The sequence below is a fragment of the Hippopotamus amphibius genome, chromosome X (genome assembly GCF_030028045.1).
Source record: "Hippopotamus amphibius kiboko isolate mHipAmp2 chromosome X, mHipAmp2.hap2, whole genome shotgun sequence".
NCBI lineage: Eukaryota > Metazoa > Chordata > Mammalia > Artiodactyla > Hippopotamidae > Hippopotamus > Hippopotamus amphibius.
The window spans coordinates 3361798-3376975 of NC_080203.1; the positions used below are offsets into that span (position 1 = coordinate 3361798).

At 64.4% G+C, this 15178-nt stretch overlaps 1 protein-coding gene across 2 annotated transcripts; it reads right to left on the reverse strand.

The window, feature by feature from the left end:
• Nucleotides 1-528: 528 nt before the first annotated feature.
• Nucleotides 529-14665, reverse strand: BGN (biglycan). 2 transcript variants are annotated; one of them, XM_057719175.1, is made up of 9 exons: nucleotides 14527-14634; nucleotides 7484-7559; nucleotides 5360-5619; nucleotides 5027-5139; nucleotides 4328-4541; nucleotides 3678-3788; nucleotides 3348-3441; nucleotides 3117-3255; nucleotides 529-1698 (listed from the first exon to the last, which is right to left on the reverse strand). In XM_057719175.1, exons 3-9 carry the CDS (start codon nucleotides 5598-5600, stop codon nucleotides 1501-1503), a joined length of 1110 nt encoding a protein of 369 aa, XP_057575158.1. In that variant the 5' UTR covers nucleotides 5601-5619; nucleotides 7484-7559; nucleotides 14527-14634; the 3' UTR covers nucleotides 529-1500. The 2 variants fall into 2 exon arrangements, with proteins under 2 accessions (XP_057575158.1, XP_057575159.1); XM_057719176.1 differs by lacking the exon at nucleotides 7484-7559 and having other exon boundaries at nucleotides 14527-14665.
• Between the last annotated feature and the right edge of the window lie 513 nt (nucleotides 14666-15178).

Sequence of the window (15178 nt, forward strand, 5' to 3'; positions counted from 1 at the left end):
TGCGACCTGGGCTTGGCTTTGCTGGTGCACAGGGTGACCTGCTGGGTGGATGCCCTCCTGGGAGCGCACCCCCTGGTGCATTGTTCTGAGCCCCCGACCCCATCAAACAGGCAGGCAGGGCCCTAAGACTTCCCGGCTGCCTCTCGGTGGCGGGGCAGGGTTCTAGCCTGGTGCTCTGCAGCCAGCAGGCGCTTGGCAGACACTCCGCTCTGAGAGGGCAGGTGCTAGCTCAGCGGGCACTGCTTCAGGAGCCCAGTCTGAGGATAGCCTGGGCAACAGAGTGACTAGGAGCGAGGGGAAGGGGGCAGCCCGGGGCCTTCTGCCTGGTTGCCTGGGGCCTCCTGGGTCAGCCCCGAACCTGGGGGTGCTGAGGGCCCCCACTTGAAGGTAGGGAAAGCAGCAAATAGGCAGCCCAAGGCTTGGAGTGGGCACAGAAAGGCAGAGCCTGGGAGCCGGCCATGGTGGCCCCTCGGGGCTCCTGTTTCTCCTGGGTCCCCGGGCCACCCCAAGAGGCTGCACACACAGCCGTATTGCACAGTGTTTCTTTAATTGAAAGACAACGACCGACCTCAGAAGCAGCCCCTCCTCAAGCCGGGCGTGATCGCTGGAACCCCCACCACACCAGGGGCCAGAAGGCAAGGGGAGGGGAGACCAGCCATCATCTGGGGGAGGGGGACAGTGAGAAGCGCGATGCGGACTCTGGGGGCAGCTGGCTCCCTCCCAGGGGACAGACTCTCAGGGTCTGGCTGAGTCCAACACTCCTCCTTGACTGCTGAGCGCACGGGGTGGGGGTGCAGCGCCTCCGCCTGCTGGCCTCCTGTAGGATCATCCAGGCTTGGGGGCGAGGCCTGGGCGTGGAGGGGGCAGCTGTCCCCCATCCCCACCTGCCTGGGTGGGGGCTGGGCAGAGGCCCAGCGAGACACAGACCAGACCCAGCCCAAAGATGTGAGGGAGGAGAGGGAGGATGAGAGAGGGACAGACAGAGAGAGATGGAGAGGACTGGTCCAGGGGCCAGTGGAACGAGGAGGCTGGGATGGGTGGCCACGAACTTGCAGAAGGGTGGCAGTGGGTATGGGAGGACAAGGGTAGCAGGCCAGGCTGAGGAGGGATGTGTGCCAGGAAGGTGGGGTGGGCTCAGTGGGGTCTGTTGTCTCCATCCCTGGCCCCCCAGACCCAGGGATCATTTTCCTTGGACTGGAGCCTCAGACAATTTGGTTTTGGGGTGAATGGGAAGAAAGCTTGATGGGGGGCACCTCTGCGTGGCTATGATGGAGGGGCAGGGGCAGGTCTGAAGCCAAGGGCCTCATGCCCTGCCTGCACACTTGGGAACCAGGGCGAGGGCATTGGGGGGCAGTGAGTGGGGGTTTGGGGATCAAGGGTGGGGCTGGGTCGGGTGCAGCTGACCACTGGCTTCGCTCCCTTGCTTTGCGTCCCCCTTCAGGACATCTGCTCTGGTCCCGAGAGACCCTGCCCAGGCCACCTTGGCGGCTGCTGCCGCCTCTACTTTTTGTAGTTGCCAAACTGGATGGCCAGGCGGTCAGTGACGCAGCGGAAGGTGGCCGGCTGCACCTCCCAGTAGGGCACGGGGTTGTTGAAGAGGCTGATGCCGTTGTAGTAGGCTCGCTTGACCCCGAAGCCCACCGGGCAGAAGTCATTGACGCCCACTTTGGTGATGTTGTTGGTGTGCAGGTAGACCACCTGGGGGCAGAGGGGCGTGGCTCAGGCTCAGGGCTGTGGCCCAGTCACCCCCCACCCCCTGCCCGAGTCTGTCCTGCCTGATTAGGCTGAGCTGAGGGCAGAACCCTGAGGGCTGGTGCCCTCCCTCCCAGCTGAGTCCTGCCCCACTGCCTTGTGGGCCACATTTCATTGTGTTGCTTCCAAGGGGCCCTTTGAGGGCGTGGAGGTGATGCTCCCATTGTCTGGAGGAGCAAACTGAGGTTTGGGTATGGTTGTTGGTGGGTGTTGGCCAGCATTAAGGTACTGGTGTGTGACTGGGTGCTGGGATGAGGAGCTCAGGGGGAGTGGGTGTGAAGTGAAGAGTACGTGGGGCACAAGTGGTGGGGTGGGGCTGTACATGTGGGAAGGATGGTACCTTGGGCTCACATAAAGTCCCTGGCCCTCCCTTTGTGTTCCCTGGGCTCTGGGCCTGCCCTCAGGGAAGCAGCCTCTTACTCTAGAGCCCTGGGGACAGGGGAGGAGAAAGCCTCCTCCTTCTCCCATTCGTCAGGGTCACTTTACCCCGCACCTCCAGCCCTCAACTCCTTGAAGCCCCTTTCTATGGAACAGGAGGGCCAGAGAGTGAGGACCCGATGCCTGCAGGGAGGTGCTCAGACCGCAGCAGCGCCCTCTAGAGGCGGCGAGGACACGGACACTAGAGGGCGCGCTTGAGCCGGCCATGGGGGCGCTGCCGCTGCAGCTGGGCGGTCCCATGCAGGGCTCCGGTGGACTTGGCTCTGACCGGACAGCCCGCGAGAATGGCGAGTCTCCTGGCACGTGTGAATGGGTTTGAGGCAGAGACTGAGGTCCAGAGCAGGGCCAAGTAAGGCCAAGTTCATCCGTGTGGCTGGCAAACAAGCTGGGGATAGGGCGGCTGAGAGAACCCCAGGCCAGGCCCTGTATCCCCTCATCAACCCACTTCCTGCCCTGGGCTGTCCCTGTCTTGCTAAAGATCTGGATATCCCGGTGCCCAGACTCTTCCCTGACCGCCTGAGCCCTGCCGCACCTTTCTGGTGTTCCACCCACCGAGAGACCTTGAGCTCCAGCATGTACCAGGCTGGACCCCACTCATCCCTCACAATCTTGCTCTCCCCCTGCCTGGCCCTTCCCGCTGTCCACAGTGGGGCCCCACTCCACCCTCTTCTTCCTCAGTGCAGGTGACTGGCACTGAGGGAGGCATCCCCGAGACTGCTCCTTTATAGATGAGGAGGTGGAGGCAGAGTGGGAGTAACTGGTCGGACCACGCATCTGGCCAGCTGCACAACAAGGCCCCATTCCACTCGCGGGGGGCGGGGGGGGGGGGCGGGCAGGGGCTGAGGAGCTGCCCTGGGACGTAGGCTGCTCCCCTCCCCTAGTCTGAGAGAACCCGGCACCAGGGCCTGCCCACCCCCGGCTCTCACCTGGAGGAGCTTGAGGTCCGGAAGGCCAGTAGGCACCCTGGACAGCTTGTTATTGTCCAAGTGCAGCTCCCGCAGGGTGGGCAGAAAACTCAGGCTCCCATTCTCAATCATGCGGATCTGATTGTGGCCCAGGCCCAGCCTGCAAACGGGTGGGTGAGAAAAAGAAGGTGGGGCCTGCGGGCCACATGGCACTGGGTGGACTTGCGTTTCCCCCTCAGACCCCCAGCCCACCTATACAGCTTGGAGTAGCGGAGCAGGTCCTCCAGCTCAATTGCCTGGATTTTGTTGTGGTCCAGATGGAGTTCATTCAGGGTCTCGGGGAGGTCTGCCGGGAAAAGAGGATGCTCTGAGCTGAGTGCAGGAGGGGAGGCCGTGTGTGCGCATACGCATGCTCCCACGCTTGCTGGAGCAGAGACCCCAGCTCTGCCCCAGGTGGGGATAGGGGCGGCCAAAGCCCTCCGTGAGTACACGGAGTTGCTCCAGGTGGCTCCAGGCCCTCCACCTGTGCCCGTCTGGGCCCCGAAGGCCAGGTAGCGTGGGAAGCAAGGGCTGCCTTCCTACCTTTGGGAATGCCGGTGAGCTTGGCCTCAGAGATGCGCAGGTAGTTGAGCTTCAGGCCATCGAAGGCTCCAGGTTCAAAGCCACTGTTCTCCAGGGGGTTCCCACCCATCTCTAGGAGAGAAGCCCCCTCAGCCCTGGAGCCAGGGCGAGCGTCTGCCTGCACACCCCCGGGGCCTGTCAGCTGCCTGGCTCAGGCTGGCCTGATGGGCCCTGCTAATCACCCGCTCCTCCATCTCCCCCTGAAAGCAGCGCCACTAACTCACTAATGCAAGTGGACTAAACCTGGATTCCTCGCTGTTCAAGACCACTAACTCCCAAGGGCACTGGGCCTGGCACAGGCCTTACAGGGCAGAGGGAGCAGGGAGAAAGGGAAGGGAGACAGAAGTCAAGGCTGGGCTCCCACCCCCCACCCAGCCCTTTCCCTTCCCTTTCCTTATGGGCCCTGAGTTTCTCTTCACCTTGCCTTGGCAGCTATGGGGCATGCCCTTAGACAAGTCTCCAGAAAGTTCTGTGAGGTCCAGCGAGCTTGTCCATGGCCATCCTGGATGGCCCAGCACTCAGCTGCTCTGGCTGAGCCCCCTCCTTGGCCCTCCCTGCCCCTGCCACCATGGGGATGGGGTGAGGACCACCGTGGGCGGGGCCTCGCTCACCAATGCAGTTCATGTTGCGCAGCCCGTTGAACACGCCCTTGGGCACCTTGCGGATGCGGTTGTCATGAATGCGGAGCTCCACCAGGGAGCTGGGCAGGTTGGGAGGGATCTCCACCAGGTGGTTCTTGGAGACGTAGAGCTTCTGCAGCTTCCGCAGGGGGCTGAAGGCCTTCTCATGGATCTTGGAGATCTTGTTGTTCACCAGGACCAGGGCCTGAGGCGGCACAGGTGCCGAAGTGAAGGACCCAGCTCCCCACCTGCCCGCCTTCTCCTCTCCCCCCATCCCCTGCCAGCTGAGCTAGCGATTGGCGGTTAGCAGTCATCAGGACTTTACAGATGTTTGAGCCCCAGCTCAGCCTCCAGGAGGTCTCTCTGTGCAGCCAGCCACTTCTCTGCACCCCGGTTTCCCCACTTGCACCCTGGCTGCAATAAAATCTTTTCTTACTGTGTTGCTGGGAGGAGCCAAAGATGAACAGTTTTTAGAGGAAAAGGGAATTGGGCTGCTGACACCCACACATGTGCCCTGTTCCCCTGGGCGCTCCCACCACAGCCACCTCCAGACCTCTCTTAGGACTCCCCGGGTCCCCGGTCCCCTCTCGCACTCCACAAGTACATGCGCACACCCATCTGGAGCCAGTCCCCCAGGCTGCAATCCTGCTACCTCCTCACAGCCCCTCGGAAGGGCCAGGGTGGGCTTACGTAAAGATGCTGGAGCCCTTTAAAGTCATCCTTTCGGAGCTCGGAGATGTCGTTGTTCTGCAGGTCCAGCAGAGTGGTGTCGGGTGAGATCTCCTTGGGCACAGCCTTCAGACCTGGGGGCCGTCACCACCGTCACCAGTGTGAGCCACGGCCACAACCCCAGGGTGGCGTGGAGCCCAGGGACTCACGCGCATGCAGATCCGCGTGCAGCTCTCCACTTGCTGACAAGCAGACCAGTGGACACCCTGCCACACTGCAATCAGGATCCCGGAGCCAGCTCCGGGTCACCCCCTGCCCACCCTCAGACTTCCACATCCATCCCCGTGGACTGACCCAGGTCGGAGCACTGAACGACCCGCAGGTGGCAGTGGCAGCCGAAAGGGCACATGGCGCTGTAGGTGGGCGGCAGGGAGTCCAGGTCTGGGATGCCCGAGGTTGTGTCGGCACCTGAAGCCTCCTCGTCATTCAGCATGGGCAGCCCGTCGTCCAGGGTGAAGTCCCAGAAGCCTTTTTGCTCAAAGGGCAGGGCCTGGCTCAGGGCCAGCAGGGCCGTGAGGGGCCACAGGGGCCACATGGTGGGTGTGCCTGCGAGGCTGGGGCGAGGAGGGGCCATCAGGAGAGCCCAGGCAGCACCCGCACCCGTCCTCTGGGTCCTCACCCGGCGGCTGGGGGTGTGCACGTGTTGGGCTTGTGTCCCTCACCCCTCACCGGGGCAGCCAGACCCTGGGCTGGAGGAGCAGGGAGGGAAGTGTGGGTGGGCAGGAGGCCCCGGGCTGCGGGCAGGGGATGGGGTGCTGATCGCTTCCTTCCGCCCTGCTCTGTCCCCAGGCAGGACTTGGCCTCCGTGGGCCACCCTCCAACATGTGCGCGTGTACACACACACACACACAGACAAGGCATTGAGTCAGCCGCAGCCTGCCCGGGGGGTCCGTGAGTCTAGTGGAGGAGGCGGAGAGGGAAACCCAGCGATGTGCCCCCCACAGGCTTTGAAGAATTCAGATTTAAAGATCACACTGTGGCCTGGGCCACTCCCACGTGCTTAGGGCGGCTTCCTTTCCTGCCCGAGCCCCCCTTGCAGCACACCCACATTTTTCTAGAAACATCAGGAGGCTGAGGCACCAGGCTGGGCACGCTGGGCAGAGAGCTGGGCCAGCCTTGGAGGCAAGGCGGAGGAGAGGGGAATCCTCCCAGGCCATGTGTGGAATCCCAGAGGCCCTGGCTTCCTCCCCTGGCCCACAAACCTTCCCCTGGCTCGGCCCGCACAGCCTCAGGGCTCTTGCATCTTCTCCTGCCCTTCCTTCTGCCCACGGCCCAGCCCCCTGGAGAGGCCACCCGAGGGGAGCAGGCTGCTACCAGGACGGCAGGCAGAGTCAGGCTTGTCTGGAGGCCCCCCGGCTGGGAAGTGGGGTGGGGTGGGGGCCGGGGAGGGGGAAGCCACCCTGCCCGAGCCTGCCCCCGGTGCCCACATCTGCCTGCCTCCTTTCTCCTCCAGCAAAGGCTCCCCCACCCAGAGGCGCCTCTGCTGAAAGACACTGTCCAGCAAGAAGCTGGAGCCCCTGCGTCTCCCACCGCCCCCACCTACCCAGATTTCCTGGGAGAGCATCAGCCTCATTTTCCCCTGTGTTAAAGATGAATAAGTGCGCCTGCCCTGCCTGTCTCCCAGGCGCAGGGTGTCTGGGGTTGCGCCAGCCGTAGACCTGAACCAACCCCACCCCAGGGAGGCCCTCCCATGGGGCCCACCTTGGCCGAGGGGAGGGCTGTTCGGGGCTTCAGGGGGGCTGGCTGAGCCCCCTGAGCCTGACGGCCGGCTGCAAAGGGGGAAGGAGGCCCCGGGCAGGCCCAGTCGAGGTGGGGCTGGGCTGGCTGCCGGGAGGCTGCTGCCCTGGAGTCCCCCCAGCAGCAGGCGCGGGGCGGGGGTGGGGGGGCTGCGGCCACCTCCAGATTTGGGCACAACAGCTCTGCCCCTCGGGTTCCCATGGATCCCCATCTTGCCGCCCCCCTTGCACTCCTCAGGCCCCCCCTGAGCTGGTCACATGGCCTGTCCTAGCTCCTGCCATCCTGGGGACGGAGCTGCAGCTGCCAGCGTGAGGGGCTGGAGCGGCCTTTCTGGCAGCTGGGGCTGTAGTGTGCTTGGCAGGCAGAGGCCAGGAGCCCAGGACGCAGTTCAGCAGACACAGCTGTGGAGCCAGACCCAGAGCGCCACCAGCAGGCCCAGCAGCCCTCCTGAGGGCGCAGCCCCCATTGACAGGTTCAGGAAATCTGCCTGCCTGCCCGGGCCACATAGCAAAGTGAGGGTCCCCCATGCTGGGGGAGCACACAGCCTCCCTGGCTCCTTTGAGCCTTGAGAGCCCATGATCACGCTCCAGGTCCCTCCAGCCCCAAGCTGGTCCGGTAGGACCCGGGGAGCCCCCGCAGGGCCCCAGCGCAGAGTGGGGAGATGGCCCTGGGCTTGCCTACCTGGACTGGGAGTGCCTCCTTCTTCCCACGAGTTTGCAAACCCCAGAGCAAAGCAGGTTCTGCTGGACACCGAGGGCTGGGAGGAGGAAAAGCGACGGAGAGAACAGGAAGGGAAAGATGAAGGCAGGAGGGCAAGATGGAGCGGGAGAGGGAGGAGACTGCTCCCCCCTTGCCTGGCACTCCTGCCAAAGCCGCTACCTCACAGGGGGGATGAGTCAGGGCTGGAAGGCCCAGCGGGAGCCCTGGAAGGCTCTGGGATCCACCGTCCACCTGGACAGGTGGGGGTGGGATGCTGTGGTCTGGCCAGACCTGGGGGAGGCCGTGGGGAGAGGTGGGTGCAGACAGGCGTCTGCCAGCCTGGTGGGACCAGGAAGGGCTGGGGGCCTCCATGGGGAACCTCTGCTTGCGTCTAGCCCCTCCGCCGTGGGGGAGGATGGACGGGCCCTGGGAAGGCCCACCAGGGCAGGACTAGCTGCTGGGGCCCCATGTGGGCTCACGGGACCCTCCCTGGGGGGATGGAGGCTCTAGAGGAGGTGAGCCGGCTCTGCCCCGCTGTGCCTGATGTCCTGTTGTTGTTGTATCTGGGGCCCCACAAAGAGGCTGAGGGAGGGTGCGGGGAAGGGCCGGCTCCAGCGCAGGCTCACTTGGAGGGGGCGGGAAGCTGAGGGCTTGGGGCCCAGGGCCCCATGACAGAGCAGAGGACGAGGTTTGGCTGGTTCTCCCTGGTTCCTGGCTGGGCCCTGGCAGTGGGCAGGCTGGCGCGCTTTCCGGCACAGCCCTCCTTTCCCCATGGAGAACTGGCAAGAGACTCAGCGGCCAGAACTGTGCAGAGGGGAGGGGGCCAGCTGGACACCAAGCCCACAGGAGGCTGCAGTAGGCACCTCCCCCAGCGCCAGAAAGAGGCAGGGAGGGGCCTGGAGGGGGCGCCCGGGAGGAAGGCTCCATTTTATGGAAGAGAAAACGGAGGCCTAGAGAGAGGAACCAACTTTCCCCAAGTCACTCAGCCTGAGACTTGGAGCACAGCTCAGGTGACTGCAGGCCCCGGGCTTGCAGGCCTCAGCCGGGGAGCTCTGCACACGGCATGGCACAGGGCTGATGGGGTCTCTGGCCCGGCTGGCTGAGTGTGGGCAGGGCACAGAGCCTGGGGGAGGAAGCCGAGCTGCAGGGCTGCCTCCCCGCCACCTCACATGGGGCCGCACCCTGCACACACGAGTGCAGGAGGCAGGTGGGGCCGTGCCCAGGAAGCGGGAGCCCCCTAGGAACAGATACTGTGAGACCCACGGCCAGTCTCCCCAGCCCCACCTCCCCACTCCTCTGGGCCTCAGTCTCCCTTCATCGGCCTCCCCAGGCATGTCCCCAAGGACTTCAGGCAGCCTCGAGCCCCATCAAAGTGTTCTCTGAGCTCCATGGGCCCCACCTCCTCAGCGCAAAGGAAGGGCGTGGTGATGGCAGTGAGGCCTCAGGCCGGGTGCCCACAGGTGGGAGTGAGGGCCACCCACCCAATAGGGCTCTCCTTGTCTGGCCCTCTGAAAGCCAGCGCAGTCCTCTGACTGGGACTGCTCCAGGTCACAGCCAAACAAGACACACTGGCAGCGCCTGAGAACACCGAGGGGCCGTGCCAGGCATTCAGGCCAGGCCAAGGGCGGCGGGAGCGAGCCCTGAGGTCTGGCAGGCCCCGGGAGCTCGCCTGCAGATGTGCGGCCCGCAGATGCCAAGTCGCAGACGCCGGATGCCGGACGCTGTCCCGCAGCTTCAGCCCGGGCCTGGCCCCACCGAGCAACCCGACCTGAACCTGCACACGCGTGCCGCCTTCCACTAGCCTCACCAGTCCCTGGGACTGCGGGGTGCCCTTTTCCCCACGCCTCTGTCCACCAAAGCCCTTGAGGCCCAGCTTCTACCAGCAGGCCAGAGGCAGGGCCGCTGCCCAGAGCTCTGCTCTGCAAGCTGACACCCGGCTGCTCCTCACTTCCCTCCCAGGCCCCAGCCCATCGTCCACCCCACCCCACCGCTCTAGTCCACACTTGGGTGTCACCCAGACAGGGGACGTGTGCCATCTGTAGGGCTCCTGAAGCTTATGTGCATGCTTATGTGCATGCGTGCCTGTGGGGGTGACCGTGTGAGGGGCTGGGGGCTGCCATGGGACGGGTGGACCCTGAGCCCTGCCCTGCCTGCATCTGCACCCCAGCCACCCCAAACCAACTGCCATGGCCTCAGCATGCCTTCCAGCTACAAGGGGAGTGGACGTCCAAGTGTGGCTGGCCAGGGCGACTCCTTCCTGCTGCGGCCCTGGCGCTGCCGAGGTGATGAGACAGAAGCTGGGTCCCGTGCCCCTTCAGCCTTCAGGGACAGACTCAACCTGGGTGTGGGTGTCCGAGGCCCGCAGGGAGCCAGCCCGTCTGCTGCGAAGTGCTGGCACCGGGGAGGTGGCGAGGTGGCTGGTGCTGGCCAGGCCAGACCTCTCCCCATAGCCTTGAGGGCAGCCATCATCTCCGCCCCCACCCTGCTGGCAAACTTCTGGAAGGCAGGAGGGTCCCAGTGCTGCCTTCTGCCCGTGCCAGGAGGCAGTAGATGAGCCAGATCAGCTGGGAGTCCTGGGCTTCCTGGTCTTTCCACACCTGAGCTGGGGGCCCTTCCTCCTCCTCCTCCCCCTCCTCCCACTGGCTGGAGAAACCCTGAAGGAGAGGGAGGGTGCGATCCCTTCCTGGGGCGGGACAGGGGGCTCAAGTGATTTCTTAACACAGCCCTTCAGAGGACCAGCAGGAAGTGCTGTGTCTACCACTTGATGAATGGGTGAACTGAGGGTCAGAGTCTGCCTGAAACTCTTGCCCAAGGCCACACAGTGAGGAAATGGTACAGGGGGCTCCAGCATCTGTCCGCCTACCACATGTGTGTCTGGCCCCACCCTCTGCCACGGCAGACTTTGCTGCAGACCCCAAAGTAGCGAGATCCCAAGCTCCTTGCGTTGCACAGGGGGCTGGAGCAGCCCCCGGTCCCTGGAGAAACTTCCTTGCATCTCCCTCACTCTGGCTGGGAGGTGACGTTGATGGAAAGCAGGGCCCTGCCCCGTGGGTCCTGCACCCCCTTGCTTGCATGGTGAATCCTCTGGAAACATGGCATCTCTCTCTGGATGCCACCATCAATAGCTCCCCTCAGCCTGCAGGGCCAGATGCCCCTCTTCGGCCCCAGTGCACCCATGAGGCCAGTCCCAGCCGGCTGCCTCCGCTTCCGGCTGCAGGGAAGTGGCCTGGAAAAGCCATCATCTTATTCTGGCCCAGTAGGTCCCCCCCAAGCATTTTAGGTCCCAGCAGGCGCCAGACCCCACAGGGAGATGTTCTCAGCCTGTCTCCCAGAGCCTGAGGCCCTGACTGCCTTGCTCCCTTGCTGAGCCAGGGGCTCTGGCTGGGGTGGACGTAGCCCTCCACAGCCAGCCTAGGAGGTCGCTGAACCTGTCACCTTCAGTCTCTCCCTGGGCTGCTGGGGGCGCACCTCAGTGCAGCTGGGTGGCCTATAAGGCCCATAGGATCACAATCGAGGCCAAGCTGGAGCTCAGACTGTGAGAGGATGAAAGTAACACCCACCTCCCAAGCTTCCCCTGTCTCCGGGGACAGGGCTGCCGGAGCCAGCCTCACTTTGCCCTCTGCCCCTCTCCTTCAGATCCTAGTTTTGTTCCCCACATCCCTGATCCCACGGCCACTCAGGCCTCTGACTGCTGTGTCCCTCTTGGCCACGTGAGCCCCCCAGAGGCAGCTGCTGGGGGAGAAGCAGGGGCGGGTTCAGGCTGGGGTTTCTGCTGAATTTGGCCTTCAGATGCTTGGATCAGGAGAGCTGGGTGCTAGGAGGCTGCATAGAGCTCCGGTCCCCTAAACCTGAAGGCTGTGTCACCACGGGGAGCGGCATGTGTGAGTTGTGTGAGTCCCTGGCACCTTCCCTGGGCTTGGGGACGCCAGCAATGCCGGGCTGGGCTGCTCTGGAGGGGCTGAGGCTGGCGGGCTCTGGGCAAGTGGGCAGCTTCCACAGCCACCCCAGGAGCTGCCCCACGGCAGAGCAGAGAGGGTGGGGGATAAGTCCAACAGGGAGTGAAGGAAGCCCCGGAGGACCCTGGAGCTGGGGGCTCCATGTGGGGGGAGGGCTTTCACCCCAGGACCTCCCATCTGAAAGGTGGGGAGAGGAACCACAGCCCCAAGGAGCACTGCGAAGCTGGTTCCTGGAAGCCCAGAGAAGGGCCTGGCTATAGGGCTACCAGTTAGCCTCTGGCCTGGGGCAGGACTGAGCAGACTCCCTCCCCATCCCCCCAGGGCATTCCCCTCTTCCTGTCGGCCCCTTGGCTTCCTGGAAGATAGGATTCACAGAAAAGGTTTTGCGGGTGACCAGGTGTGGGCCCCAGTATGTGAGCAGAGAGAACGGAGGGGATGGGAGGGGCACTGACCGCCCCAGGCACCAGCCGACAGGAGGGCGCAGAGCTGGCAGGACCCCGGTGTGCCTGCCTCCAGCGGGAGCCCGTGCTCACCCCACCCCACGCTCACAGCAGGGTGGCCCAGGAGAGCCGCCATCACCCTCTAGCCCCTCGATTTAAGCTCAGCCCTTGGGCTGGTGTGTCCCCTCCCAGCAGCAGGGCCAGCAGGCACGGGGAGGGGTGGTGAGCTCAGGGTAGGGAGCGAGCTGCCCCACCCTAGGGTAACTGATGAGGAGGATTGGGAAGCAGGCGTGGCGGGCGTGGGAAGACCTTTCTAACCATCCAGGGTATTGGCAGATGAGCAAGGAAGGAGAGGGTCCCCAGACATGCCACCGAAAGGACAAATGGCCCAGTGGCCTAGCAGGTGGGGCTTCGGAGGCCCCGGAACTGGGGCTGGGGCCGTGCCCGGGGGGGCGAGCCAGACAGTGCCACTGATGGGCCTGGGGAGAAATTTGGGCCAATGCTTGCATGTCACTCTGCATGACGGTCAGAAGGCCAGCCCCCCACGTCTGGGCCCCTAAAATGAGCTGGCACAGAACTGCCGCCAGACCCATCTGCGTAGGGGTGAGCCTTAGAGTCCCCATCTACACAGTGGGGTCCCTGGTCCCTGCTTCAGGGCAGGGCATAAAAGCAGTAGGATGGTGAATGCCCAGCCTCTTCCCACTGCCTGGTCCCAGTGGCTTGGAGACGGCCCTGTGCCTTCCTTTCCATGTGCTCGTAGAGTATTGCCCTCAAAGCCTCCCCCACGCTGGCCCATGGCAGCCAGACACGGGAAGTTCCACACGGGCGCCTCCGCCCAACCATCAGGAGGTGCTCACCTGCACACACGCAGCAGCGGCCACGCGTTCTCCCTCCTCACAAGCCCGCACCCCTGGATGCACATTCCTGAGAACCTTCCTTGCTGGCACCGAGGGGAGCCTGAGCACGTCCAGCTTGTCGCAATCCCAGTCAGTCCCTACAGGGTGGAGAGCTGGCCGGCCAGGGAGGGGCAAGGGCACAGGGCAGGAGCCCCCGGGGACAGGACTGGCCACCAAATCGGCAACCTGAGCGGCCCTTACGAAGACTTCAACTGTGTGAGAATGATCTCCCAGGCCCGAGCGAGGTGTGCCCAACCGGTGCCCAGGCCCCAGCCACACCCAAGGAGCAGAGAGGCGGTGTTCCAATCCGCCAGCCTTCCACGACACTCCGCGGCACACCCAGAGGGCTCCGTTCTCCCTTGCTCCTCTCCTGGGTCCCTCGGCAGCTCCCTCAGCGTGCCAGCCACCTTGTGAGCTAGCAGGACAGAGGCTGCTGGCCCTGCCACCTCTCACTCCAATCCCCACGCACTGCAGTTGACCATAAGCTATCACCATCAACACTCCACTGACTTTAGGGCTCCCTGGATGCTGTGGGGTCAGTAACTAGGGTTTGTCAGTCAGGAGCCCTGAGTCTTGCCCCTGCTCTGCTCCTGACTGGCTATGCCACTGTGGGCAGCTTCCTGCCCCTCTCTGGGCCTTAGTTGCCCCCTCTCTACAATGGAAGGGGTGGGGATGGGACCAACAGGGGCCACGCCTCTCCTCCCAAGGTTGCTCTGGAGGGCAACCTTGTAGCCACACTTTGTTTCAGACCTGGGGTTCTCTCTCCGTTCCAGAGATGCCCCCAGGTGCCAGTAGGGGGCTGACTTTGGGGGACAGAACATCTAGCCTGGGAGCTCTTGAACCTCACCCCTTCCTAATGGTGTCCATCTTGGGATGACTGTGTCCTCACATTTACCCATGGTCCTCAGAAGCCCTCTGGGACCCCAGGCCAAGCCTGCCTGGCCAACACGGCACAGCTGCCTGAGTTTCCTTCTGCACCCCCTTTTGGAGCCCCAGTCTCAGGGGGTTCTGGGGACAGAGAGGACTAGGCCACCTCGGCAGCCTCCCCAGGGCCCCCCAGCCAGGACTCTGTGGACCCACACCTCGCCCGCCCGGGGGGAGGTGGAGGTGGGGCATTGGCCTGCGGGTAAGCGAGGAATATCTGGGCAGGGAGCCTGGGGTGTGCCTGGGAAACCAAGTCTCTGAGCCCATGCCGTGGACTAACCCCAGGCAGTGGGGACTGCTCCCCAGTGATCAGCTTGGGCGAGTGCCCAGAGGTCCTCTTAACCAGGGCCAGGTGCAAAGCGCACCCGGGACTTGCAGTGAACGAAGGGGGCCATTGGCAGAGCCCGGGTGCCAGCCACCCAGCCATGCCTTGATGATGCTCTGGGGTGGCAGCCAAGGGGAAGAACCCCAAGGGAGAGGCAGAGGGGAGAGGGAAGGTGTTGGAGAAGGTGCCTGGAGGACGGAGGGGAGAAGACGCAGAAACGCGACAAGGACCAAGGGGGCCGCCGGGTGGCGACGAAGGGGCACGGACCAAGAGTCTGCAGCAGTGCCGTGGGAATCCACAAACAGCCTAGGGGCGGGCGAGGGCGGCGAGGGGCAACGGGAACAGGAGCAGGGACCAGGAGGGTGAGCATGGGGGTAGCAGGGTCGGCGGCATCTGCAGGACAGCGAGGGGGCAGCAGACCCAGCTCAGTGCCAGCGTAGGAAGGCGGGGACGCTATGGGGCTTGTGGGGGTGGGGGGTCCTACCTGAGGAGGGAAGCAGAGGGCACAGGCTGGCTGGTTGGCAGTCTTGGGGGTAGGGCAGTCCGTGCGTCCGTCTGTCGGGTCGTCGGAGAGCAGCTGCTCACTCCTGGGCAGTTCGTGGATAGAGGGAGACAGAGGCGGAGGGAGGGAGGCTAAAGGCTGGGCGGGCGCCGACGGGGAGGGGAAGGCGGCAGGAGGGGGCGGGGAGGGAGAAAGGAGGGAGGGGGCTGGTGGGGAGGAGAGGGAGGGAGAGAGGGAGGGAGAGAGGAAGGGAGGGAGGGGGCAGGCTTCCCAGCCCCCCTGGCAGCTTCAAAGGGAGTAATTTTCTTGTAGACGGCTGGGCTAGCTGCACCCCTCCCCCTTGCGCCCCCCCCCCACCAGGACTCCCCCCCCCCCGCCGCCCCCCTGGCGTCTCTGGGCAGGCACAGCCTCAGAGATTCAAACTTTCCATTCTCCAGATGCGGACACTGAGGCCCAGAGAGGGCCAGGAGCTGGCTTGCGGGCCCTGCGCCTGGGCAGAGGAAAGCTAGAGGGCAGAAACGGAAAGGCGACAAGAAGGAGGCGGCCTCTGATTGCTAGTCCAGTGAAGGGCCCCCAGCATTGTCCTGAGCCCTTCCCCGGAACCTGTGGCAGCCTCAGCCTGGAAAGGAGGTGG

Excerpts from the sequence above, each read along its gene's own strand:
- BGN (XM_057719176.1), bottom strand. The coding sequence starts at position 5,600 with ATGTGGCCCCTGTGGCCCCTCACGGCCCTGCTGGCCCTGAGCCAGGCC. Across the intron at positions 3,256-3,347 it reads CGCTACTCCAAGCTGTATAG|GCTGGGCCTGGGCCACAATC; the intron begins GTGGGCTGGGGG and ends ACCCGTTTGCAG. Across the intron at positions 1,699-3,116 it reads CGGACCTCAAGCTCCTCCAG|GTGGTCTACCTGCACACCAA; the intron begins GTGAGAGCCGGG and ends CTCTGCCCCCAG.